We start from the raw sequence: 26,569 nt of genomic DNA on the forward strand, positions 1-26,569 counted from the left end.
TTGGTCCAGTTGTAAGGATTTTTGTTTTCTTTATGTTGAGGTGTAATCCATACTGAAGGCTGCAGTCTTTGATCTTCATCAGTAAGTGCTTCAAGTCCTCTTCACTTTCAGCAAGCAAGGTTGTGTCATCTGCATAACTCAGGTTGTTAATGAGTCTTCCTCCAGTACTGATGCCCCGTCCTTCTATATACAGTCCAGCTTCTCAGATTATTTGCGCATATACGAATTGACTAGGTATGGTGAAAGAATACAACCCTGACACACACTTTTTTTTCTTTTATTATACTTTGGGTAAAAGTTTACAGCTCAAGTTAATCTCTCATGCAAAAATTTATACACATATTGCTATGTGACACTAGTTGCAATCCCTACAATGTGACAGCATGTTTTCCCTTTTCGCCCCAGGTTTCCTGTGTCCGTCCAACCAGCTCCTGTCCCTTTCTGCCTTCTCATCCTGCCTCCAGACAGGAGCCGCCCATTTGGTCTTGCGTATCTGCTTCAGCGCCCCTACGTGTCTGTCAGTTTGTCGTACTGTGGGGGCTTGTGTGGTGCTGTGATGCTGGAAGCTATGCCACCGGCATTTAGATACCAGCAGGGTCACCCATGGAGGACAGGTTTTAGCTGAGTTTCCACCCTAAGACAGACTAGGAAGAAGGGCCCAGCAGTCTACTTCTGAAAAGCATTAGCCAGTGAAAACCTTATGAATAGCAGCGGAACATTGTCTGATATAGTGCTGGAAGATGAGCCCCCCAGGTTGGAAGGCACTCAAAAGATGACTGGGGAAGAGCTGCCTCCTCAAAGTAGAGGCGACCTTAATGACGTGGATGGAGTAGAGCTTTCGGGACCTTCATTCGCTGATGTGACACGACTCAAAATGAGAAGAAACAGCTGCAAGCATCCGTTAATAATTAAAACGTGGAATGTACGAAGTATGAACCTAGGAAAATTGGAAATCGTCAGAAATGAAATAGAACGCATAAACATCGATATCCTAGGCATTAGTGAGCTGAAATGGACTGCTATTGGCCGCTTTGAATCAGACAATCATATAGTCTACTATGCTGGGAATGACACCTTGAAGAGGAATGGTGTTGCATTCATCGTCAAAAAGACCGTTTCAAGATCTATCCTGAGGTACAGCGCTGTCAGTGACGGATAATATCCATACGCCTACAAGAAAGACCAGTTAATACGACTGTTATTCAAATTTATGCACCAACCGCTAGGGCCAAAGATGACGAAATAGAAGATTTTTATCAGCTGCTGCAGTCTGAAATTGATTGAACATGCTATGAAGGTGCATTGATAATTACCAGTGATTGGAATGCAAAAGTTGGAAACAAAGAAGAAGGATCAATAGTTGGAAAATATGGCCTTGGTGATAGCAACAATGCTGGAGATCGAATGATAGAATTTTGCAAGACCAACGACTTCTTCACTGCAAATACCTTCTTTCACCAACATAAACAGCGACTATACACATGAACCTGGCCAGATGGAACACACAGAAATCAAACTGACTACATCTGTGGAAAGAGACGATGGAAAAGCTCAATATCATCAGTCAGAACAAGGCCAGGGGCCAACTGTGGAACAGACCATCAATTGCTCATATGCAAGTTCAAGCTGAAACCAAAGAAAATCAGAGCAAGTCCACAAGAGCCAAAATATGACCTTGAATATATCCCACCTGAATTTAGAGACCATCTGAAAAATAGTTTTGACGCATTAAACACTAGTGACTGAAGACCAGACGAGTTGTGGAATGACATCAAGGACATCATCCATGAAGAAAGCAAGAGGTCATTGAAAAGACAGGAAAGAAAGAAAAGACCAAGATGGATGTCAGAGGAGACTCTGAAACTTGCTCTCCAACATTGAGCAGCTAAAGCAAAAGGAAGAATTGATGAAGTAAAGACCTGAACAGAAGATTTCAAAGGACGTCTCGAGAATACAAAGTAAAGTATTACAATGACATGTGCAAAGAGCTGGAGATAGAAAACCAAAAGGGAAGAACACACTCAGTGTTTCTCAAGCTGAAATAAAAAAATTCAAGCCTCGAGTTGCAATAGTGAAGGATTCTATGGGGAAAATATTAAACAATGCAGAAAGCATCAAAAGAAGACAGAGGGAGTACACAGAGTCATTATACCAAAAAGGATTAGTGGATATTCAACCATTTCAAGAGGTGGCATATGATCAGGAACTGATGGTACTGAAGGAAGAAGTCCAAGCTGCTCTGAAGGCATTGGCAAAAAACAAGGCTCCAGGAATTGATGGAATATCAATAGAGATGTTTTAACAAGCAGATGCAGCGCTGAAGGTGCTCACTCGCTTATGCCAAGAAATATGGAAGAGAGCTTCCTGGCCAACTAGATTGGAAGAGATCCATATTTACGCCTATTCCCAAGAAAGGTGATCCAACCAAATGTGAAAATTATAGAACAATATCATTAATATCATATGCAAGCAAAATTTTGCTGAAGATCATTCAAAAACGGCTGCAGCAGTATATCAACAGGGAACTGCCAGAAATTCAGGCCGGTTTCAGAAGAGGATGTGGAACCAGGGATATCATTGCTGATGTCAGATGGATCCTGGATGAAAGCAGAGACTACCAGAACGATGTTTACCTGTGTTTTATTGAGTATGCAAAGGCATTCGGCTGTGTGGATCATAACAAATTATGGATAACATTGTGAAGAATGGGAATTCCAGAACACTTAATTGTGGTCATGAGGAAATTTACATAGATCAAGAGGCAGTTGTTCAGACAGAACAAGGGGATACTGATTGGTTTTAAGTCAGGAAAGGTGTGCATCAGGGTTGTGTTCTTTCGCCATACCTATTCAATCTGTATGCTGAGCAAATAATCCGAGAAGCTGGACTATATGAAGAAGAACGGAGCATCAGGATTGGAGGAAGACTCATTAACAACCTGCGTTATGCAGATGACACAACCTTGCTTGCTGAAAGTGAGGAGGACTTGAAGCACTTACTAATGAAGATCAAAGACCACAGCCTTCAGTATGGGTCGCACCTCAACATAAAGAAAACAAAAATCCTCACAACTGGACCAATGAGCAACATCATGATAAACGGAGAAAAGATTGAAGTTGTCAAGGATTTCATTTTACTTGGATCCACAATCAACAGCCATGGAAGCAGCAGTCAAGAAATCAAAAGTCGCGTTGCATTGGGTGAATCTGCTGCAAAGGACCTCTTTAAAGTGTTGAAGAGCAAAGATGTCACCTTGAAGACTAAGGTGTGCCTGACCCAAGCCGTGGTATTTTCAATCACATCATATGCATGTGAAAGCTAGACAATGAATAAGGAAGACCGAAGAAGAGTTGACGCCTTTGAATTGTGGTGTTGGTGAAGAATATTGAATATACCATGGACTGCCAAAAGAATGAACAAATCTGTCTTAGAAGAAGTACAGCCAGAATGCTCCTTAGAAGCAAGGATGGCGAGACTGCGTCTTACATACTTTGGACATGTTGTCAGGAGGGATCAGTCCCTGGAGAAGGACATCATGCTTGGCAGAGTACAGGGTCAGCGGAAAAGAGGAAGACCCTCAATGAGGTGGACTGACACGGTGGCTGCAACATTGAGCTCAAGCATAGCAACGATTGTAAGGATGGCTCAGGACCGGGCAGTGTTTCATTCTGTTGTGCGTAGGATCGCCCTGAGTCGGAACCGACTCAATGGCACCTGACAACAACATCTGCTTGAACTAAGAAGCGCATGCTTCACAGGTATTTTGTGTTTATAGTTCAATCTTTGTCTGAAGAGTGGGCTTTAGGAATGGTTTTAGTCCTGGGTTAACGGAGTGTCCGGGGGCCGTGACTTCAGGGGTTCCTCCAGTCTCAGTCAGACCATTAAGTCTAGGTTTTTTTAACGTGAATTGGAGTTCTGCTCCACAATTTTCTCCAGCTCCGTGAGAGACTCGCTGTTGTGTTCCCTGTCAGGGCCATCATTGGTGGTAGCCGAGCACCATTTAGTTCTCCGTCTCAGGCTGATGGAGTCTCTGGTTTATGTGGCCCTTTTTGTCTCTTGGGCTAATGTTTTCCTTGTGTCTTTGGTGTTCTTCATTCTCCTGTGCTCCAAGTGGGTTGGGACCAATGGATGCATGTTAGATGGCTGCGCTCAAGCTCTTAAGACCCCAGAGACAGTTCACCGAAGTGAGATACAGAACATTTTCTTAAAAAACTTTGTTATGCCAGTTGACCTAGATGACACACACTTTTCTTGGCTTTAAACCATGCAGTAACCCCTTGTTCTGTTGGAACAGCTACCTTTTGGTCTAAGAACAGGTTCCTCATGAGTGCAATTACCTCATGAGTACAATTAAGTGTTCTGCAATTCCTAGTCTTCACAATCTTACCCATAATTTGTTATGATCCACACAGTCAAATGCCTTCGCATAGTCAATGAGACACAGGTAAACATCCTTCTGGGATTCTCTGCTTTCAGTCAGGATCCATTTGACATCAGCAGTGATATCCCTGGTTCCAAGTCCTCTTCTGAATCCGGCTTGAATTTCTGGCACTTCCCTGAAGATGAACCGCTGCAACGACTTTTGAATGATCTTCAGGAAAATTTTACTTGTGTGTGATTTTAATGATATTGTTTGATAATTTCCACATTCTGTCGGATCACCTTTCTTTGGAATGGACACAATCTCTTACAGTCGGTTTGCCAGGTAGTTGTCTTCCAAATTTCTTGGCATAGACAAGTGAGCACTTACACCACTGCATCGTTTGCTGAAACATCTCAGTTGATATTCTGTCAATTCCTAGAACTTTGTTTTTTGCCAGCATCTGCAGTGCACCTTGGACCTCTTCTTCAGTGCCATCGGTTCTTGATTATATGGTACCTCCTTAAATGGTTGAACGTTGACCAGGTCTTTTTGATACAGTGACTGTGTATTCCTTCCATCTTCTTTTGATGCTTCCTGCATTGTTTAATATTTTGCCCATAGAATCCTTCAGTATTGGAACTCGAGGCTTGAATTTTTTCTTCAGTTCTTTCAGCTTGAGAAATGCTGAGCTAGCTCTTCCCTTTTGGTTTTCCATCTCCAGGTCTTTGCACATTTCATTCTAATACTTTGTTTTCTTGAGCTGCCCTTTGAAATCTTCTGAACAGCTCTTTTACTTCATCATTTCTTCCATTTGCTTTAACTACTCTACTTTTAAAGAGCAAGTTTCAGAGGCTCTTCTGATATCCATTTTGGTCTTTTCTTTCTTTTCTGTCTACTTAATGACCTTTTGCTTTCTTTCTGTATGATGTCTTTGGTGTCATTCCACAACTCATCTGGTCTTCAGTCATTAGTATTAAGGGCGTCAGCTCTATCCTTGAGACAGCCTCTAAATTCGGGTGCGATATACTCAAGGTCATACTTTTGCTCTTGTGGATTTTTTCTAATTTTGTTCATTTTCAACTTGTACATGTGCATGAGCAATTGATGGTCTGCTCCACAGTTGGGCCCTGGCCTTGTTCTGGCTGATGATATTGAGGTTTTCCATCATCTCTTTCCACAGATGTAGTCGATTTGATTCCTGTGTGTTCCATCTGGTGAGGTCCATGTGTATAGTAGCTGTTCATGTTGTTGAAAAAATGTATTTGCAATGAAGAAGTTGTTGGTCTTCCAATATTCTAGCACACAATCTCTGGCGTCATTTCTATCACCAAGGCTATGTATTCCAACTACCAATTCTTCTTTTTTTTTTCCAACTTTCACATTCCAATTGTCAGTAATTATCGATGCATCTTGTGTGAATGTTTGATCAATTTCATACTGAAGATGTTGGTAAAAATCTTCAGTTTCTTCATCTTTGGGCTTGGTGGTTGGTGCATAAATTTGAATAATAGTCGTATTAACTGGTCTTCCTTGTAGGCATGTGGATATTATTCTATCACTGACAATGTATTTCAGGATAGATCTTGAAATGTTCTTTTTGACAATGAACGCTACGCTGTTCCCCCTCAGTTTGTCATTCTCAGTGTAGAGACCATATGATTTTCTGATTCATAATGGCCAATTCTGATTCATAATGGCCAATTCATAATGGTCTTTTTGAGCTCACTAATGCCTAAGATATCGATCTTTATGCATTCTATTTAATTTTTGATGACTTCCAGTTTTCTACATTCCGATTATTAATGGATGTTTGCAGTCATTTCTTCTCATTTTGAGTTGTGCCACATCAGCAAATGAAGGTCCCGAAAGCTTGACTCCATCCACATCATTAGGTCGACTCTACGTTGAGGCCCTCACATGTCTACTTTGATGAGGCAGGTCTTCCGGAGTTGTGTTTTCAGTGCTGTCCAGGCTGAAGGGCTCATCTCCGGGCACTGTATCAGACGATATTGCACTGCTATTCTTAAGGTTTTCACTGGCCAATTTTTTCAGAAGTAGACCATCAGGTCCTTCTTCCTAGTCTGTCTTAGTCTGGAAGTGCCACTGAAACCTGTCCATCAAGGGTGACCCTGCTGGTGTTTGAAATACTGATGTCAAAGCTTCCAGTGTCAAGCAGCACACACGCCCCCACGGTGCGACAAACTGACAGATGCATATTGCCTGAGTGCATAGCAGTGAGAAAACAGCTGGGCACTCCAGCATGAGGGGGCACGGGGCTGTCATGTACCAGGAAGAATACATAGACCAGGTGCTAATACCCATGTGTGTATGTGTGTTGTGCACACGGTGCAGTGGGCCACCTCTCGGGGGCACTCCCTGCTGCCCCACCAGGAAGCCCCAGGCCCTGTGGGCCCTGAACCCTCCAATGGGCTCACTTGGCTCCTCCTTCTGGTGTTTTCTCTGTCCCCTCCTTCTGTGTCCTGGACAGTGCTCATGCGATGTGTGATGGTGCACTGTACTTGTGTGTAAATGGCTTTGTCACTTGTCGCTTGGGTGTTTGGTCCCTGAAGGCAGGGGGCAGGTGGGTTTTCTCATTCCCCACCCCCAACGGTCTTTGTGGATAGAACAGATGCTGCTGAGAGTGAGGGGTTTGCCTCTGGTGGGAGGATGGTGCTGGGGGGCGCTTCCATGAGGACAGGGAGTGAGGACAACTGTGCAGGTGAGTGGAGACTGGGGGCTGCAGGTAGGTGGTCCAGGTAGGCAGTGTGAGCTCAGTGGGATCTGGCAGGTGCTGTTGAGCACATGGCCTTGGGCCGCTCCTCACAGATCAGAGCCTCTGCTGGACACAGAACCATGCCTGATCTCATGCTGTGGCACTCAGGCCACGCAAGGCACCCGTGTCACACTTTAAGGCCATGGATGGCGGGCCCTCTGGGGAGGGGCAGCCAGGCTGGCAAGCCTAGCTCTAAGGAACAGCAGAGGGGTCGGGGCCTTTGCTCACTCATGAGGAGACAGGGCAGGGTGGGGTGGACCTGAATTCCTGCAGCAGTTGAGGTGGAGAGGTGATGGCTCTCAGACAGAAGCTTGGTTTAGGGCTGAACCCAGCGCTGTTAGTTGAGAAGATGCCTGTTGGTTATGGTGTGTTTCACACAGACCGGCGTACCAAGGACCTTGTGCCCACCACCTGACATGGGCACGACCGCACCCCCATGTCTGCCCCAGCATCTGTTGTTGGGGAAACACCCTTAGCAGCTACATGCACAGCCTCTTTCCCACTCTTGCCCTGAACGTAACTCTCTGAAAAGGTGTTCTTGTGTTTCAAATCAGTCGTGTTAATTCTTAAAGAAAGGGACAATTCTTAAGTTAAATCAGTAAGTTGTGAGGTACTCCCGCTAGGATGGCTAAAGTGAAAAACAACAACGTAATAACAAGTGTTGGCAAGGAGGTGGAGAAACTGGAACTGCCGTTCATCGCCTGTGGGAGTGTCAAATGGTGCAGCTGCTGTGGAAATCAGTTTGGTGGTTCCTCAAAAAACTGAACACAGAGTACTGTAGAAAAATAAAACCTCTTGCAGTTGAGTCAGTTCCTACCCATAGCGACCCTAGAAGACAGAGTAGAACTGCCCCATAGGATTCCCAAGGAGCAGCTGATAGATTTGAACTGCCGACATTTTGGTTAGCAGCTGCATCACTTAACCAGGGCTCCTGGAGTTACCATATGACCCAGCAATTCCACTCCTAGGTATTTACTCAAAAAAATTGAAAGCAAGAACATAAACCGATGCTTGTACACGAGTGCTCACTGCAGCGCTATTCGCAACGGACAATAGGTGGGAACGACCCAAGTGTCCGTCAGCACATGCACAGATAGGTTGAGATACGGTCTGTCCACACAGGGTCACGTTACTTAGCCATAAAGAGAGTGGAGGTCCTGATAGCGTGCTGTGACACGGATGGACCCTGAGACCGTCATGCTCAGTGAAATAAGTCAGACACAAAAAACAAATACTGTATGAGCCCACTTACATGAAATATCTAGACTAGGCAAATACATAGAGACAGTATAGTGGTGGGACGGGCCGTGGGGAGGGGCCTTGGGGAGTGACTGCTGGTGGGCACGGGGTTTCATTCTGGGTGATGAAAATATTGTGGAATTAGAAGTGGTTACACACCTTTGAAAATACTAAAAGCCACTGAATTGTACACCTTCGAAGAGTGGATCTTATGGTATGTGAATTGTCTCAGCTGTAAAACAGTCCGAGGTGAATGAGAAAACATTTGGTTCCATGTGAACAGAATTGAAACCGCCTTCTCTGTTGGGCTGAGCAGCCTCAGAACCCGGTGGTTTTGGGGGTCTGTTCCCAGGTGGCCCTGCAGTGGTCCCCCTCGTATTTGGAACTTGGGCACAGCAGATCATCTAGGTCAGAGGGAGACTGCCCAGTTTTAACTGGAACTGTTCTGACCCTTTCTCCTCCTGGCCCAGGCCGGTTTCTCCTCTACCTGCTCTGTCGGGGCGTGATGGGTGGGCGGGGTCCTGGGGGGGAGACTCAGAGTGACTGGAGAGGCCCCTGGTGTTTCCTGGGCGGGTCTGCCTCGATGACCCCAGGTCCACACTTGTCTCTGGCCGGCTATTCTCCTGGTTGAAACCAGCAGAGATGTAATGTGAACTGCACATAACATTTTAAAATTTTTAGTAGCCACATAAAAAAAAGTAAACAGAAACAGGTGACATTAATTTTTAGTAACATATTTCACACCCACCAAAATGTTGTCGTTCCACATTGAAGTCACCGTGGAGGTCCCATGCCCTCTTCACCAGCACAAGATTTGCACGCAGGCAGTGGTATCCACGCTGGTTGCAGGGCTGGTCCCCCCTACCCTGCTGCCCGCAATTGCCTGGCGTGCAGCAGGCGGTGCCTCTGTCCCAACCAGACGATATGGCACGGCACACAGAGCGGGGAGAGGAGGAGGGCCCTGCTGTGTCCCTGTCAAGCGCCCCCCCCCCCCCCACCGCCGTGAACCCTTGCTGCTCTTATGGGCACGTGAGGGTGACCCAGAGACACCTGAGAGAGGAGCCAGGACACACGGCCGGGCAACTGTGAGCTGCAGAAGCTGTGCAGAAAAAGCAGCAGAGGAAATGGGCCTTGGCTTCTGAACAAGAATGCTGGGGCTAACCGGTCTTAGAGTTCATTTTCAGTTATTCACCCACAAGTGTGGAGAAAATACCATTGTGTTCTGTGGCCACGGGAAGCCCACCCTACCAGCCTGCTCCTCCTGTGGCAGGGCCGAGGCTGAGGCTGTGGGCACCGAGGGTCCTGGGGGCAGGTTCCCTTCGGGCTGGTGAAGAAGCTGTGGGCACCAGCGGTCCCAGGGAGCCCCCCGTGTGCTCCGTCTGCCTGTGTCCCCTCTCTGTGGACACTCCCAGTGGTGGCCCACTGGCACGGGTCTTCTGGGTTCTGCCAGTTTCTTGGCTTTGCCTTGCATGTCTGGCCCATCTTGGGGCATCTAGGAGAAGCTCCTCAACTGGAGAGGGTTTGGAAGACACCTGGGCCAGTTGTGACGGGTGCCTTGGTGCATTGAAGGGACAGTTCAAGCCACTGTGAAGGCCGTGTGCCAGGGTGGGACGCTGAGGGGCCTATGGACCCTGCTCTGTGCCATGAGTCCCACCTGCCCTCTGGCCCCCCGGTCAGTGTCCTCACGGAGGCTTGGACCCCCACACCTAAGCGGGGAGGCCATGAGGTGGTATGGAGCCTCTTTGGTCCCCATCTGGAGTCTGCTCCGGGGCTGGGAGGAGGGCAGACGTCCCTGCCTCTTTCTCAGCCTCTGGTGAGGTGGCCAAAGGTGGGGGTTGGCGCCTGCCACCTCTTCCTTCCAAACCCCTCCCGCTGGGCCTGGTAGGTCCCAGGGCTGATGTCATGGCCATGTCCTGGCTGTCTGCACTTGGTCCCCCACCCTCTGGCCTGGGGACTAGCTCTGTGGGCGGCTACCGTTGTCCCATGTGCTGGGCAGGGCAGCCAGGTGGGTGTGGGACTGGCACATGTGGGGGCCGGGATTGCTCTGGGGCCTGTCACAGATGCTCGGTGTGGCCTGCGTGGTTCTGGCTGGGCAGACTTCCAGCTAGGTAGCCAGCTAGGTCTCCTAGCTGTGTCGGGACCAAGGGCCTAAAAAGCAGCTCCCAGGACGAGGTGCTGGCCTGCAAGACGCTGACATCGTGGCTGTGGCTCTGTCCCTGTGCCCCAGGTGGGCTCGCTGGTGTGCCCAGACAGTGCCTTCTTCAGCACGGAGCATGCCGGAAGGGGAAGCAAAAGCCCTGGGTGAGCCAAGGATCTTGGAGTCATGTTCTGTTGTGTTGCAAGGGCTCAAGGCCAGAGTTTGGATCAGGTTAGATGCCATTAAGAAAAAATTGAGACACTTAAACGAATTGCACATGTTGATTGCTAATTTTAGGCAAAAGTTACCAAACTGCCTGGCGGCGTGACCTCAGCAACCTCCTGGAGGGCTGGGTCCCTGGGCCCTCTGTCTTGGTGTGGAGACCGGCAGTCTGGGAATGTCAAACCACCCCCATGTTTGTAGCGAAGGACAATTTGGATTCCAAGCAGATTTTCTTCGTTTAAAGTAAGTTCAGTTTAAAACCCACAGTGGGGCCAATTTGCACATCACCTCCACCTGATCTCTTGTTCTCAGGTCATGCTGGTCCTCAGCGTTTCCTCCCCTTGTCACGCTCAGACTCCAGGGCAGAGGCCGTGGGAGAGCTGACCTTGGCTCTGATGGCTCCCATCACAGGCCTGGGTGCAGCCCCAGTCCACAGCTCCGTGCGGCTGGGTTCCTTGGCTGGGGCTTACAGAGGGGAGGGGGACGGACTTGGGGTAGACAGGAGCCGCATGCATCCTTATTCTGAGACAGGTACAGCTGCACGGACAGTGCACGCCTGGGCTCCGTGTCTCTGGTCAGACGCGCCTCTGCAGGGTGGACTCTGGGACTGCCATGGCTGGGCCTGTCCCCACAATGAGGCCTCACTTCATTACAACTGCTGTGCTGCCTTCAGCCCCATCCTGCCAGTAAATGGTCCAGAGCACAGCTGGGTGCTGTCCCCAAGGCCCCACTGTGTGCCTGCCTGTGGCTGCTGTGCCCTGAGGGTGGGCCCTGCTGCTTTCCCTGCCCAGGCTGTGATGTGTCCAGAGCCTGGCCTGCTCTCCGCAGGGGTTTGCTCCTTGCACGGATGGTGGATGGACAGATGAGGACAGTGTATGGATGGATGGGTGCTGTGTGGGTGGTGGATGGATGGATGGACAGAAGGACAGGTGAGTGGGTGGATGCGTGGACATCCCCACCAAGCAGCCCAGCCAGGATTCCGCTCTGCCAACCCCACAGATGTTGGCTCGCCCTTCATGCTGATTTTTGCTGACCCCATTAGACCCTGGGCCAGGTGTGGGGAGTGAGGAAGTCTTGTGCCCCAGAATCAGGCTGGGTTTTGTACCCAGGCCTGGTTGGCCCCACACAGGCTTCTGGGGCCCCTCGAGGTCCATGTGGGTCTGAGCAAGGCTTCTCCGGCTGTCCCTGTGGGGACCCTTTGTCAGGGCCTGTGAGCTACCACTGTCTTCCCCCAGGGCTGGAGGCCCCGCAGAGCTGACCCAGAGAGGGGGCGGAGCTGCTGGATTCCTCCTTTGGGGTTGGTGGGGGCACAACAGGTGGACCAAGGTACTCACTAGCCTGCCCTGCCCACCGGGACCCTCAGGCACATGGCCTCAGGGAAAAGGGACTGGCAGGCTCGTGGGGGACTGTGGGGGCAGCCCAGGAGCCTCTCCTGTGGTCAGGACAAAGGACAGACCAAGTGGGGAGCACAGGGGGCCCTGGGGTGTCCCCTCACCCCAAGCTGGAACCCTCATGGGGACCCTGTGGAAGGAGGCCAGGCCCAGTGCAGACAGGAGGTGCTGCTATCAGATCACCGAGAGGGTCAGAGGTGGCTGCGAGCCAAGGAGGCGGTGTCAGGGTCGGCCACCAGAGGGGCCCAAAGACCAGCTCATGGCAGCCCCTCCCCATCCCTCCACTCAGGGGTGGTGCTGCAGCAGAGGGGCCTGACTGCGCCCAGAACACACGCTGTGGTGGCCTGCGGGGCTCGAGAGCATCCACAGGGGCTATGGGGGCTCCTGCACACCATCCCTGTCTGCTGACCTTCTCCTGGGGGAGGGTGAAGCTCAGGTAGCCTCCTTCCTGGAAGGACTGGACCCAGGGAGCAGTCAGCCCGGCCCGGTCCTTGCCTCGTGTTGCGCAGCACCTGTACTGGGCTGGCTTACCCTTCTCCATCTCTGACCAGTGAGGCCCTGGAGAGCTCAGGCACTGGGTCAGACTCGACTCCATGCGAGCTTTGCAGGCATACTGCCAAGTGTGTCTCGGTTTCCCCACCCTTGAGCGGGATGGTGATGGTGTGTCCTTATGTATGGAGGACAGGAGGGAAGGCGTGTGCACGTGGGGCTGGAAGCAGCAGTGTGAGGAGCTGTGGTGCTAGGACAGAGGCCAATGTGACCCTTGGGACAGCCAGGCAGGCAGGGCATCGTTGGCATGACTCCTCCCTCCCGGGGCTGACAGGAGCCTGCTGCACTCTTGTCTTTGTCTGAAGCCCCCAGCTCCTCCCCTAAGGAGAAGAAATGATCTGATGTGGCACCACTGAAGGCCCTTTGCTTAAAGGGGTCATCGGCCACGCGAGCGTCTGGGCTCTTGGAAAGCGTGGACCTTGGGCATCACTCCCTGTTCTTGGAGGGCTGTGTGCCCATGGGGTCTTTGCTTGCTGACCAGCAAGCAGGGTCTTTGGCTGCCCTTCACAGTGCTGATTTCTTTGGGTCCTGCAGAAAGCTCTTCCAGGGAAGATTTGTTGTTGCCGTCTAATCAGCTCCAGCTCATGGCGACCTTGGTCCTGCACCGTCCTCACAGTTGTTGGCACGTGTGAGTCCATCTTATGGAGGGTTTCCCTCGTGTGACGGTTAATTTTATGTGTCAGTTTGGCGAGGCTGTGGTTCCTAGTGGTTTTGCCAAATGCTACTCTAGATGCTGACCCATAATGTGATCTACTCTAGTGCAGTCTAATGTAGTAATCTAAGGCAGTCAGTCATCAGTGGAAAGGGGTAGATATCTTGGCAGAACTCACGCTGTCTGGGCTCGGCACTCTTCTCCTCTTTCTGTAACCTGACCTAAGAATCTTGGGATGAAAGCCTGCGGGAGTCTCCAGCTTTCTGCCTCCTCTACAGATTTTGAACTTGCCAGCTCCAACAATCACGTGAGCAAACCCTTTGAAGTACCTCCCCCTCCCATATACATACCACTGGTTCTGTTTCTCTAGAGAACCCTAAGACATTTTGGTGGTACCAAGAGTAGTTTTAGAGGTGCAGAATTGGTTTTAGGGTTTCTGGAATTAGTTGTCAAATTTGGTTAGATTAAAAGGCACCGATGACTCTATTTCCAGTAGTAAAGAGGGCATTGTACCAAGAGTAGTTTTAGAGGTGCAGAATTGGTTTTAGGGTTTCTGGAATTAGTTGTCAAATTTGGTTAGATTAAAAGGCACCGATGACTCTATTTCCAGTAGTAAAGAGGGCATTGTTAGTTCATGGTGTGATAGGGCAAGAGAGATAACGGAAAATACTACCACTGTTGTGGTTGTTAGGTACCATTGAGTTGGTTCCAGCTCACAGTGACCCTACATACAACAGAATGGAACACCGCCCGATCCTGCACCATCCACACAATCATTGCTATGTTTGAGTTTGTCGTTGCCGCCAGTGTGAAAGTTCATCTCATTAAGGGTCTTCCTCTTTTTACCGACTCTCCATTTTACCAAGCGTGATGTCCTTTTCCAGTCATGGGCCCTCTTGATAGCATGTCCAAAGTGAGACAAAGTCTCCCTGTCCTTGCTTCTAAAGAACAGTCTGTGTGTACTTCTCCCAAGACAGATTTGTTCATTCTTCTGGCAGTTCATGGTGGATTCAGTGTTCTTCATCATTGAGAAGCATCAGTTCTTCAGTCTTCCCTATTCCTTGTCCAGCTTTCGCATGCATATGAGGCAGTTGAAAATACCATGGGTTGGGTCAGAGGCACCTTAGTCCTCAAAGTGACACCTTTGCTTTTTAACACTTTAAAGAGGTTTTTTGCAGCAGATTTGCCCAATGCAATGCATCGTTTCGTTTATTGGCCGCAGCTTCCATGGCAAGAGAGATGTGGAAAGTATCACTGTTGGATACTCCTAGGCAAACTCGTATGAGAGATGAGGTTCTAGGTGATCGTGTATTTGATCCCTTAAAACGTTGTTGTCAGACTGATGAGTATGACGACACTGGCTGTTTGTTCCTACTTTCGCTGGAAAAAGTGGGGAAAGAAAAGGATGAGCTTAGGGCTTCAAAGCCCAGCTCAGGTGCCACATAAATGAAAGTTGCCATGTGTGCCGTGGAAAAAACTCTATGGCCTGTAGCCACAGAGCTGAGATTGCTGAAAACCAATCCAGAGCCTGTCTTGAGAGTGGTGGAATTACAAAGCCAACTGAATTCCCAATGACACAGGATATCTGAGGTTAAAGTGAGGACATTGATTGGGAAGAAATAAATATATATCCTAAAAATTGGGATGAGGACATATGGCCAGATATTGATAAAGCTGGGGACATTAAGTCCCTAAATTCTGCCAAGCCGCTCTTCTGCCCCTATTTGAAGAGATAATCCAGCTTTGTCTGAAGAATCTTTGCCTGAGGCAGATGCCTGGCAAGACACTGCTGAATATCCTTAGGAGCCACCCCCCACAACCCATCTTTACTTCCGGACCTATAGCTAGACTCAAGTCCCAGCGAGCCATGATAGGTGAGGTACCAAGCAGAGAACAACTTGATTTTTTCTAATTTATACAGACAGAAATCTGGGGAATATGTATGGGAATGGCTATTAAGGGTGTGGGATAATGGTGCAAGGAACATAAATTTGGGTCAGTCCAAATTTATTGATATGGGCCCCTAAGCACAGATTCTGCGTTCGGTGTTTCAGCTGGAGGGGTCAGAAAAGGCTCTAACAGTTTATTTGGTTGGATGGCTGAAACGTGAATAGAGAAGTAGCCTAGACTAGATGAAGCTGAAATGCCAGCACTGCCCTGGTGTACTTCAGAAGGAGGTAACCAAAGGCTTGGGGAAACTGGATTGTTAGGGTGGACTTACCATGTTGGACCCACAGGAAGTATCCAGAGGACACACCTTTCACCAAGACTGTGAGGAGTGAATTTGTGAGGGGAGCCCCAGCATCCTTGAAGAGCCTGTGATTGCTCTTCTGTGTAGGTCGTTGTGAACTGCTCTCACTGAATTAAGACACCTAACTTCAGTGGGGGTGACTGGTTGTTGGGGTGGCAGGGCCAAGTGGCTACACTTAATCACCAAAGACAAGGCGGGTGTGGTTATCATAATGAAGAGCAGAATCAAAGCAGTCATCAGAATGGTCTGACCGGCATGGGTTTATGGTTGGTAATTAGTCATGGTGTCCCTGGGAGTGAAATCTACTGAATATTTACTCCATCAGGATAAATGGAAGAATTCTAGGTCAAAAGTGAAGTCTAACTTGAATTGCCCAAAGTTTGGGGCAGACTTTGGGGTGGGGACGGTGGAAAGCACATTAAAACAATTCAGCAAAGCGTCCCTGGGTGGGGTCCCACCGAGAAAGGTGCAGCCAGGACAGGACGCAGTGGGAACGAGGCCACCCCTCGGGAGCTCGGCCGGAGCCGAGGGAGGCCCTGCGTCTGCCGCACAGCGCTGCGGCTGGCGAATTGGGGCCTGCTTCCCCCAGCGGCTGAGGTCAATTTAACATTAGGCACTCGAGCGGTTTAACGTGATGTAAGGAAAACAACTGTACTTTCAGGAAAGGATCCGGGAGGAAACCAACAATAAAGAAAGAGAAGTTATTATTTTTGCTACTTTAAGAAGTGGGAGCTGTGCCTAAAGCAACACCCCTCTGCCAAGAACCCTTCACTTCGGAGTCAGGAGACGTAGAAGTTTATTGTCAGGGACTGGGAACCACTGCGGGGAGGGTGCGGGGCCGCCTGCCTCTGCTGGGGTCGGGGGGCTCACAGGACTAAGCCTTGGACACCAGCTGGCTCATCCAGTGCTTGTCCTGCCCTCGTGGGTCAGAGCCTAGGGTGGCTGGTGCCTGCGGGTTCTGGGGGGGGTCATCGCAGGAGGGGAGCTGGGTGCAGTTGGGGTCCTCCCCTTAGGTGCCTGCAGAACCTCCTGTGGGGCTGGGGGCGATTCTTGGCTGACCTCTGCTGCCTGCTATTCTTTGTGTGGCGTGCGCACGTGGGGTGCGTGCGTGCGTGGGGAGCACATGTGGGGTGTACGTGTGTGGAATGCATGTGTGGGGTGCCTGTAGGGTATGTGCGTGGGGCGCGCATGGGGGCATGCGGTAGCTCTGCGCAGGGTGCTGGAGAGCGGGCGGCGGACGCCATGGCTGCACCTGCAGGAAGGGGCCTGTCGCTACAGAGGAGCCCATCTCCGGGTCCAGCCCAGGCGGAGGACCAGCGGGGCTCTGTCCTTGGCTGGCGCCTCCAAGGCTAGGAATGAGCCCTCCTCATGGAGGCAGGTCAGGGCAGCAGGAGACGAAGGGAGCGCTGTGCTCAGCGGGGTGAGTGAGGCTGAGACGGGGCAGGGCAGGACTGGGCAGGGGATCCAAGGGGGCTGGGGGCCAGCAGGTGGAGAAACAGGAACAGACGGAAACTGGGAGCAGTAGAGTTAGACAGACTGGAGGGAACATGGAGAGAGCAAGGTGGAGAAATGGTGGAAGTTACCGACCCAAATATGAATGGAGAGATGATCGTGGCCTTTTAATCACTTTCTTTTGCATCAGTGTTCTAAAATTTGTAAGTTAATTTAGCTTCCCAAGTATTCAGTGTGCATAAACGGCCTTTACAGATAGTAATGAAAGCACACCCGCTGCTGACAGACGCGTTCTGACTCACGGCGGCCACGTGTGTGTTGGGGTAGCCCTGTCCCATGGGGTTTTCTTGGCAGTAATCTTTATGGAAGCAGGTTGCCAGGCCTTTCTTCTGCAGTGCCCCTGGATGGGTCCAAACTGCCAACCTTTAGGTTAGTAGTTAAGTGCAAAGCATTTGTGCCACCCAGGGACCCTTTACAGCTAGGAGAGAAAAAAAATATTAAAAAGCAAAAACAAAGCAGTGGTGTGATGGGAAGGGGGCTCTTGGGTGATACAGGTGGTTCACGAGCTCACCTGCTGAGAAAGCAGGGCAAGTAGTGCTCTGCCCCCTGGGCCTCTTGGTAGGGCCTGCCCACCGTGGGGAGAAGGACGCTCTGGGTGTGCAGGATAGACTGGCTCCCGTTCTTCATGCCTCCTTTTAGCCGTGCCCTTTGCAAGGATGCTTTGCAGCTCTGTGCACCGAGAGGAATCCCTGGGTGGTGAAAATGGTTAACCTGTTCAGCTGCTAACCGAAAGGTTGGAGGTTCACCTAGAGGTGCCTCGTAAGAAAGGCCTGATGACCTACTTCCAAAAAATCAGCCACTGAAAACCCTGTGGAGCACAGTTCTATCCTGACACACAGGGGGCGCCTGTGAGTCGGGGTCTGCTTGACAGCAACCGTTTTGTCTGTCATGGCGGAGAGAACTGGAGATAGGCTGGTCCAGTCGTGGCTGAGCCTTAGCTTCCTCATTTGGGGAATGGGCTGACAGTTTCTGTCTCAGTCTCGGAAGGCCAGGGAGGCTCCCATCAGCCCCCCTCGGTGCTCGCACCCTTTCCCTGTAGAGCAAGTAGGGGCCTATGGCCACCTTCTGGGGAAGGGCCTGTGGCGCCGAGGCTCCTTTTCTTCCCTGGGGCCAAACTCTGGGAGGGTGGGCTTCTAATTATCGCATAGGGACCCCACTCATACCTCTCCGTCTCTTCATCCATGTCCAGAACCAAACAAAACCAAACCTGTTGCTAGTGAGTTGATTCTGATTGCAGTGAATCACTTAATATGGCCCTTCTAGTCGAGGTCTTTGTGCTCTCACACAGTGATGAGGTGGGACTGTGCAAATAAGGTGTATGGAACCTGTGATAGTTAAGGTTATGTGTCAGCTTGGCTGGGCCATGATTTTCAGTGGTTTGGCAGTTACGTTTTGATGTAATTTGACATTATGTAATGATGTAGTCATCCTTCATTTCGTGATGTGTTGTAAATCCTAGCCTGTGGCTCTAGACCCATTTGAGAGTGGGTTGTCCGTTATGGTAATGAGACAGGATTAGGGCGGGATGTGTCCTGAACCACCACCTTCCTAGAGGGTATGACTCAAGTCACTGCCCTTACCCTAGTCACAACTCTTACCACCCTTATTCAAGTCACTTTTTATTTTACAAGAGATAAAAGGAGAGAGAAGAGAGCAGGGAAGAGACATCCTGGCAGAGTGGGGTACCTCTGGGCACTTGTCAGAGCTAGGCTTGCTGACCCACCACAGAGTGAGAGAGCCGAGCATCTTTGGGCTGAGGCTTACTGACAGAGTGGGGGTGCCCCTGGGAACTTATTGGCAGAGCTAAAGAGGTTTGTAACACTTGCCCAAGCAGGGCAGAGGCTGCCGAGGGGCTGAGGGCGAGAGAGAGAGAGACCTGCCTGTGGGCACGGCCGAGGAGAGGCCGTCCTGATCAAAGAACTGTATCCTGAGTAGTTTCTCATCCTGAGTTGTAACCTGTTACTTCCCTAATAAACCCCGTAATCGTGAGTATGGTCTGTGAGTTCTGTGTGGCCATTGCAACGAATTAGCAAACACAGCAGAGAAGTAGAGGGAATTGTGGGAGGGGCGGCTGGTGTCAGGATTGGTAAAAAGGTTGGAGAGAGGAGGTATGTCTGACTTCCACCTCCTAGGAATCAGCCTGGGGCTGCGATCTCTCTCCCCCTCGTGGAGTTACAGGAGGACTTCTGACACCTCCTTCACCATGCTGCCGTTTTTTACACTGACTCATAACAACCCTCTAGGACAGAGAAGAACTACCCTATAGGGTTTCCAAGGCTGTAATCTTTATGGAAGCAGACTGCCACATCTTTCTCCTTTGGAGTAGCTGGTGGGTTTGAACCGCCAACCTTTCGGTTAGCTGCCAATCAGTTTAACCACTGCGCCACCACAGCCTCTTAAGGAAAGAACAGTGCAGGCCATTTTCCTTTATGAACCAAACCAAAAAACCAAATCCATTGCCGTCAAGTTGATTTCTACTCGTAGAGACCCTATAGGAGAGAGTAGAACTGCCCTGTAGGGCTTCCAAGGCTGAAATCTTTACAGAAGCAGACTGCCATATCTTTCTCACAGGGAGCAGCTGTTGGGTTTGAAAAGTCAACCTTTTGGTTAACAGCCAAGTACTTTAACCACTGTGCCACCAGGGCTCTTCCTTTGTGAACATAGATGCAAAAATCCATGAGAAATGGTTGAATGAAACTTAGCTGCCTGCGGAACCAGCAGAGTGTGTTCTGTATGAGCTGTTTCACCCCGGGCATGTGGAGGTGCAGCGTTGGCTTGTGCGCTGAGAATTCAGGGCCCACGGGGGCCACTTGTCCCCGTTCCCCTTGAAACCCATTAAGGTGATGTTAAAGGAATGAAACATGTAAAAGTGCATTAGGGCCAAGAGAATAGGGGAGGTGAAAACATCCAACAAGACGGTGAGCATTAATTCTTTGAGCATGTTTACAATAGCTGCTTTAAGTCTTTAGTAAATCCAACATTTGGGTCATCTCAGAGTCAGTTTCTATTCTCTGTCGTTGTTTTTTCTCCTGACTGTGGATTTTTTTTTTCCTTTTTTTTTTTTTTTTTAGGTCTTGTGATTTTTTTTATTATGAATGATATACCATAGAGATTCTGGATTGTTATCTTCCTCTGAAGAATGTTCATTTTTGTTCCAGCTCAGATGCTAGCTGATTACCTTGAACTTGGGTAGGCTTGGTTTGACATTTTGTTAGGGCAGATCTTGGGAAAGCCCAACATGTTTTCCAAGCTTTCTTTTCTTGGTGGGACTCAACTTCTAAACTGTATCACCTGTGAATTTCTTTGGGGCTTGCTTTGAGACTTTGGTAGGATGGGTGTAGAGTAGGCCTTACTCTAGACGTGGTCCCTGAGGTGTGGCTTTTCTGGAATCTCAGTTGGATGCCGTGGTGTTCGTAAGATTCTTCACTTGGCTGGGCTGGAACTCCGGTGTCTCTTGGCACTGCCCAGTCTCTAGTGTTTCTGCTGTACTTAGCCCTGGGAAAGCTGCCCCCTGGTAGTTTGGGGTGGTCTTGCCCTGCCCCCATGGACTTCTGGGATGCCCAGCACAGCCCCCTTGTGCTGGTGCCCTGTCCCACAGATACAGTGCCACTCAGCTCAGCAGGATGCTGTGCTATGCCTGGGTTCCAGCTCTGTGGGTCTCAGCTGGGACAGGCGGGGACTGAGAGTCGTAGGGCCCATCTCAGGAGTCGCCTCTTTCTCAGGAAGCACAGTCTTATTTTTTATTTTTTAAAGAATTTTCTTTATTTTGTTGTTGTTGGTGTTGAGAATATACAAAGAAAAACACACCACAGTTTCTACTTGTACAATTCAGTGACGACTGTGTTCTTCTAGCTGTGCTATATCATTCTCACCCTCCTTTTCTAAGTTGTTCCCCCCCTTGTCATGTCCTCCTGAAAATGTGTGCTAACTCGGCTAGTCCATGATTCCAGATGACAAAATGATGGACAGTCGCTGGTATTAATGTGACTGTCCATCATTTTGTCATCTGATGTGATTTTCCTATGTGTTGTAAATCCTCATGAGGTGGAATTATCGGCAGTTATGTTAATGAGGCAGGACTCAATCTACAAGATTAGGTTGTGACATAAGTCAGTCTCTTTTGAGATACAAAAAGAGAGAAGTGAGCAGAGAGACAAGGGAGGCTCGTATCAGCAAGTAATAAGAGTCAGGAGAATAGCGTGTCCTTTGGACCCAGGATCCCTGTGCTGAGAAGCTCCTCAACCGGGAAGACTGATGACAAGGACCTTCCCCCAGAGCCAACAGAGAGAAAAAGCTTTTGTTGGAGTTGGCACCCTGAATTCAGACTTCTAGCCTCCTAGACTGTGAGAGAATAAATTTCTCTTTATGAAAGCCATCCACTGTGGTATTTCTTTTATAGCAGCACTAGATGACTAAGACACCCATTAACATAAACTCACTGCCCCCTAAGTTTTCTGTCTAATCTTTCAAGTTGCTATCGTCAGTTTGATCCCAGATAGTTTTTAAAAGAGCATAATGCTCAAGGCAGACACTTTTTTTATGTTTTAAGCTAAACTATTGTTTGTTTGTTAATTTTTATTGTGCTTTAAGTGAAAGTTTACAAATCAAGTCAGTCTCTCATACAAAAACTTATACACACCTTGCTATATATTCCTAGGTGCTCTACGCCTAACGAGACGGCACGCTCCTTCTTTGCACTCTATTTTCGTGTCCATTCAGCCAGCTTCTGACCCCCTTTGCCCTCTCTTCTCCCTTCCAGACAGGAGCTGCCCACATAGCCTCATGTGTCTACTTGAGCCAAGAACTTACTCCTCACCAGTATCATTTTCTTTCCCATAGTCCAGTCCAATCCCTGTCTGAAGAGTTGACTTTGGGAATGGTTCCTGTCTTAGGCTGACAGAAGATCTGGGGACCACGACATCTGGGGTCCTTCCAGTCTCAGTCAGACCATTAAATCTGGTCTTTTTATAAGGATTTGAGGTCTGCATCCCACTGCTGTCCTGCTCCCTCAGGGGTTCTGTGTTGTGTTCCCTGTCAGGCAGTCATCGGTTGTAGCAGAGCACCATCTAGTTCTTCTGGTCTCGGGCTTTCTGTCTCTTGAGTTGTTTGGTTTTAAGAAGACTTCAGGGGATGTTTTTGGTTTAAGGTTTAAAGATTATCTCAGGACAGTAGTTTCAGGGGTTTATCCAACCTCCATGGCTCCAGAAAGTCTGGATTCCATGAAAATTTGAAATTCTGTTCTGCATTCTCCCCCTTTTTATCAGGATTTTTCTATAGAATCTTTGATGCAAAGATTCAGTAATTGTAGACAGGCACCGTTTAGCTCTGGTCTCACGGCAAAGGAAGGAGCTGTTTATGGAGGCATTTAGCCACACAGTCCATATCCTCCTCCTGTTCCTGACTCTCCTTCTTCCTCTGTTGCTCCAGGTGAATAGAGACCATTCGTTGTACCTAGATGGCTGCTTGCAAGCTTTTAAGACCCCAGGCACTACACAACGAACTAGGAGGTAGAACAGAAGCACTAAATACGTCATTAGGCCAATTAACTGGGATGTCCCATGAAACCATGAGCCTAAATCTCCAAACCAAGGAACCAAATTCCATGGGGTGTTTAGTTGTACATACGCAGCCTCAGCAGCTATTCTTTCCTATTATATTTTTGGTCATTGTTGTAAATATGTCTATCACACAACTTTTGCCAGCTCAGTTTTTTACAGGTATACAAGTTATTGGCAGCACTTACACTAATGGGCTTTGTAGCCCTACTTGTATTCAGTGCAATTTTTCCGTCACGGTAAACTGAGACCCAGTACTCCATAAGCACTATCTCCCCCTTTCCCCTTCCTTCCTGCCAGTGGTAACTGCTAATAAACTTTGGTCTCTATACATTTCCCTTTTGTCTTTTTGTATAAGTAGGGTGTCTTAGGCTGGGTTCTCTAGAGAAGCAAAGCCAGTAAAGCGTGTCAATATATAGAGAGATTTATGTCAAGGAAATGGCTCGTGCACTCATAGAGGCTAAAATGTCCCAAGTCTGTGGATCAGAATAGAGGTTCACCTGACTCACATAGCTGCAGGGGCTGGGGAAGCCAAGATTGGCAGGTCAGAGAGCAGGGCTCTTGCTCACAGGCTGTGAAGATCGATGAATCCCAAGATGGGCAGCCAAGTCGATAGCTCAAATTCCAAAACCAGAGGTCAAGACAAACAGGAGGTGGCTACAGGTTCCACAGCAAGCAAAAAGCCAAAACGTCTGGTTATATTCGGATGCGGGCCACACCCCCAAGGAAGCTCCCTTTCAACTGATTGGCTACTCATAGCAGATACGATCCTGAGAGTGATGACGTATAAACACTGATATCATGGCCCAGCCAAGGTGACACACGATCTTAACTGTCACATGAGGTCATACAGTATTTGTCCTTTTGTGATTGACTTATTTCACTCAGCACGTCTTAGAGCTTTATCTGTATTGTAGCGTGTATCATGACTTCATTTCTCCTGCTGACTGTGTAGTAGTCCATTGTATGTGTGTATCACATTTTGTTTATCCATTGTCTGTTGATGGACATTTAGGTCGTTTCCACCTTTTGGTTGTTGTATTCAGAGCTGCAGGAACACTGATGTGCGATACTCTTTTTGAGTCTCTGTTTCAAGTCTTTTCACGTATATACCTGGGAGTGGAATGGCTGGGTCATATGATAGTTCTATTTTTAGTTTTTTGAGGAACTGCCACACTGGCTTCCACAATGGCTGTAGCATTTTGCATTCCCACCAGCAACGGATAAAGGTCAGGAAGCACAGCAGGGCCAGAAAACAGGTGCCTAAAACATGTTGTGCGCAGTTTTATGGTTGTTCTGGGTGAAAAGGCCAGGCTGACAACAGTTATTCCACCATGGCCAGAGTGAAGTCTACGGTAATTTTTATTTGATTAAGAATTATATGAGGAAGGGAAAGTAACCATTGTCCACCTTGTGACTCGGGTATGAATGATATTTACAAAGCTGGCATCATGGGATCCCTATGCAGCGATTCAACAGACAGGGCAGATAGGACTCTTCTTAGGAGGCTGGGGGTGTGTACTGGGTGATGGAGGAAGACAGAGGAATCTTACTTTGAACAAACAATAATATCTAAAACTGAAAAATCAAAAAATAGTAATACAAGGGTACTCTTGAAAGAGCCCTGCTGGGTAAGAGGTGGGGCTTACGGCAGGTTCTCTGTCTCACACCTGTGTCAGGGTCAGAGTTTCATCCTGTGTACAGAGTGTGTTACATATAAAAGGGAATGTTATTATAAGTCATCACATAAATAGATTCAAGGAGGAAAAAGATAACCTCCATAAATGAAGAGAAAAGTTCTCCATAAAACACAAGTTATGTAAGCTGTCGGCACACTGGGAGTGATGACCGTGAATTTGGTGGCTTTAGGGCCTGGCACACTGCCTGCTCTATCTGGTCGGGTCCTGACTGGCCCCCCAAGGTCAGTACTCTCAGCATCCTGGGTCCTGACTGGCCCCCCAAGGTCGGTGCTCCCAGCATCCTGAGGAAGCAGAGGGTGTCTGGGGGTGGCTGGCAGCCTGCTTGAGGGCCTGGGTGCTGAGTGTACCACGGGGCCTCCACAGTGGCGCTTCCTCACCCCAGAGGGGCAACCCCAGAGGCCTGGCCTGTGGGAAGGCAGCTGTCAGTCTTGGGTAGGGACCCCCATCACCAACCCCTGCTGGTCAGTGCCCAAGGGCAGAAGCAGACCCAAAGTCTGAGGACCAGAGAAGGGGACAGGAACCATTTGTGATGATAGGGTTGTCTGCAAGTGAAACCCTCAAGAACCTGTCAGCCACTTACTAGAACTAGTGTGTTCACTGAGGTGCATTGGGGTGGAGATCACCCCTCTCTCTAGGGCCCCAGGGTGCTGCGCGGGGGTAGGGGCCTGCTCCTGGGTCCACTCCCATGGCCCTCCCTACTGAGAGCTCTCAGGGTATCAGGCCCGGACGTCCAGCTGGGAGCAGTGTTCAGACTGCTCTCGTGCTCCACAGCACCGCGGGTGCAGGGATGGGCTGCCACCGGGGTCTGGGTCTCCGTTCTGTGAGAGGAGCCACGGCCTGGTTGTACCTTTTCCCCAGTTCTTCGCTCCTCAAGCTGCTGCCGCCTCCCCTGAAGAATGGACCTAGGAGTACCTGCTGGTGACACCACTGCTGACCCCGCCGTCGGTGAACCCGCCACCGGTGACCCCGCCGCCGGTGAGTCCTGTTCCACATGTGAATCTGTACCCCTCGTGGTGCGTCTGGGGTCGCGTATGCCAGGGAGAGTGTAGGGTTGGGTGTGGGGTCAAGTACAGGGTTGGGTGTGGGGTCTCGTGTGGTTCGAGTGGGGTCTGGTGTGTGATCAAGTGTAGGGTCGGGTGTGGGGTCTGATGTGGGGTCTGGTGTGGGGTCTGATATGGGGTCTGGTGTGGTTTGAGTGGGGTCTGGTGTGTAGTCAAGTGTAGGGTCAGATGTGGGGTCTGGTCTGGGGTCTGATGTGGGGTCGAGGGTGGGCTCGGGTGTGTGGTTGAGTGTGCGGTTGGTTATGGAGTTGGGTGTGGGGTCCAGGTGTGTGGTTGAGTATGGGGTCTGGGTGTTTGGTCAGGTGTAGGGTTTGTTGTGGGGTCAGGTGTGATGTCGGGTCTGGCATCAGGTACGGTGTTGGGTGTGGGGTCTGGGTGTTTGGGCGAGTGTGAAGTTGGTTGTGGGGCTGGGTGTGGGATCGGGTGTGGGGTCAGGTTTGGGGGTTGGGTATGGGTTTGGGTGTGTGGTTAGGTGTGGGATCCTGGTGTCAAGTGCGGGGTCTAGGTATTAGGTCCAGGTGTATGATTGAGTGTGGGGTTAGTTGTGGGTCCAGGTGTGAGGTCCAGGTGTGTGGCCCGGTGTGGGGTCAGGTATGAGGTTGGGTGTGGGGTCTGAGTGTTTGGCCAAGTGTGGGGTTGGTTTTGGGGTCCAGGTGCAAGGTTGATTGTGACAGTGGCACCCACCCCATCTGCCTACAGGCGATAAAGGGCTGTCCTGAGCAGACCTCGTGAGCCCCCACCTTTGGGGCCCCCCTGCAGTGTCTGCAGATGGAGACCTTAAGAATTGTGAAAAGCTTCAGCCTGGGTGGTCTTGGGAGGACTTCAGGACACACTGCCTTCTTGAGCCCCAGAGCAGGTGGCTCGGTGGGTGGCCCTGGGACTATTGGATTCTGGGGTGGGAGCAATGGGGTCCCACTGGGGGCCGGCTTCAGGGTTGAGGGCTCTGGTGCCTTGTCAGAGGATCTTGAGGGTCTGCACGATTCACACCATGGCTGCACGAAGGCGTCCTGGCCCAGGGTCTCCGCTTTGTGGGGTGAGGGTTGTCTGGCACGGGGTGGCTTCCTGGGCAGAGGGTCTAATAAGCGTGTGCAAGTCTCCCCCTCCTGCTGAAGCAGTGTGGTGCCCCCGCTCGCAAGGTGTCCCAGCAGAAATGACAGAGTGGGT

General features: G+C 49.7%; 1 protein-coding gene across 11 annotated transcripts in view; it reads left to right on the forward strand.

Annotated features, from left to right (window-relative positions):
- The window catches only part of EXD3 (exonuclease 3'-5' domain containing 3), a 201,929-nt gene that overhangs the window by 108,314 nt on the left and 67,046 nt on the right, over nt 1–26,569 (forward strand). For 8 of the 11 annotated variants that reach the window (XM_049897192.1, XM_049897198.1, XM_049897197.1 and 5 more), the window contains exon 2: nt 25,203–25,319. In XM_049897192.1, coding sequence (XP_049753149.1) covers nt 25,241–25,319 — 79 coding nt within the window. In that variant the 5' untranslated portion in view covers nt 25,203–25,240. Of the gene's footprint in view, nt 1–405; nt 3,759–25,202; nt 25,320–26,569 lie in introns of those variants that run through there. The other 3 variants (XM_049897194.1, XM_049897193.1, XM_049897199.1) reach the window with 3 other exon arrangements.

The sequence above is a fragment of the Elephas maximus genome, chromosome 9, assembly GCF_024166365.1.
Source record: "Elephas maximus indicus isolate mEleMax1 chromosome 9, mEleMax1 primary haplotype, whole genome shotgun sequence".
In the NCBI taxonomy this organism is placed as follows: domain Eukaryota; kingdom Metazoa; phylum Chordata; class Mammalia; order Proboscidea; family Elephantidae; genus Elephas; species Elephas maximus.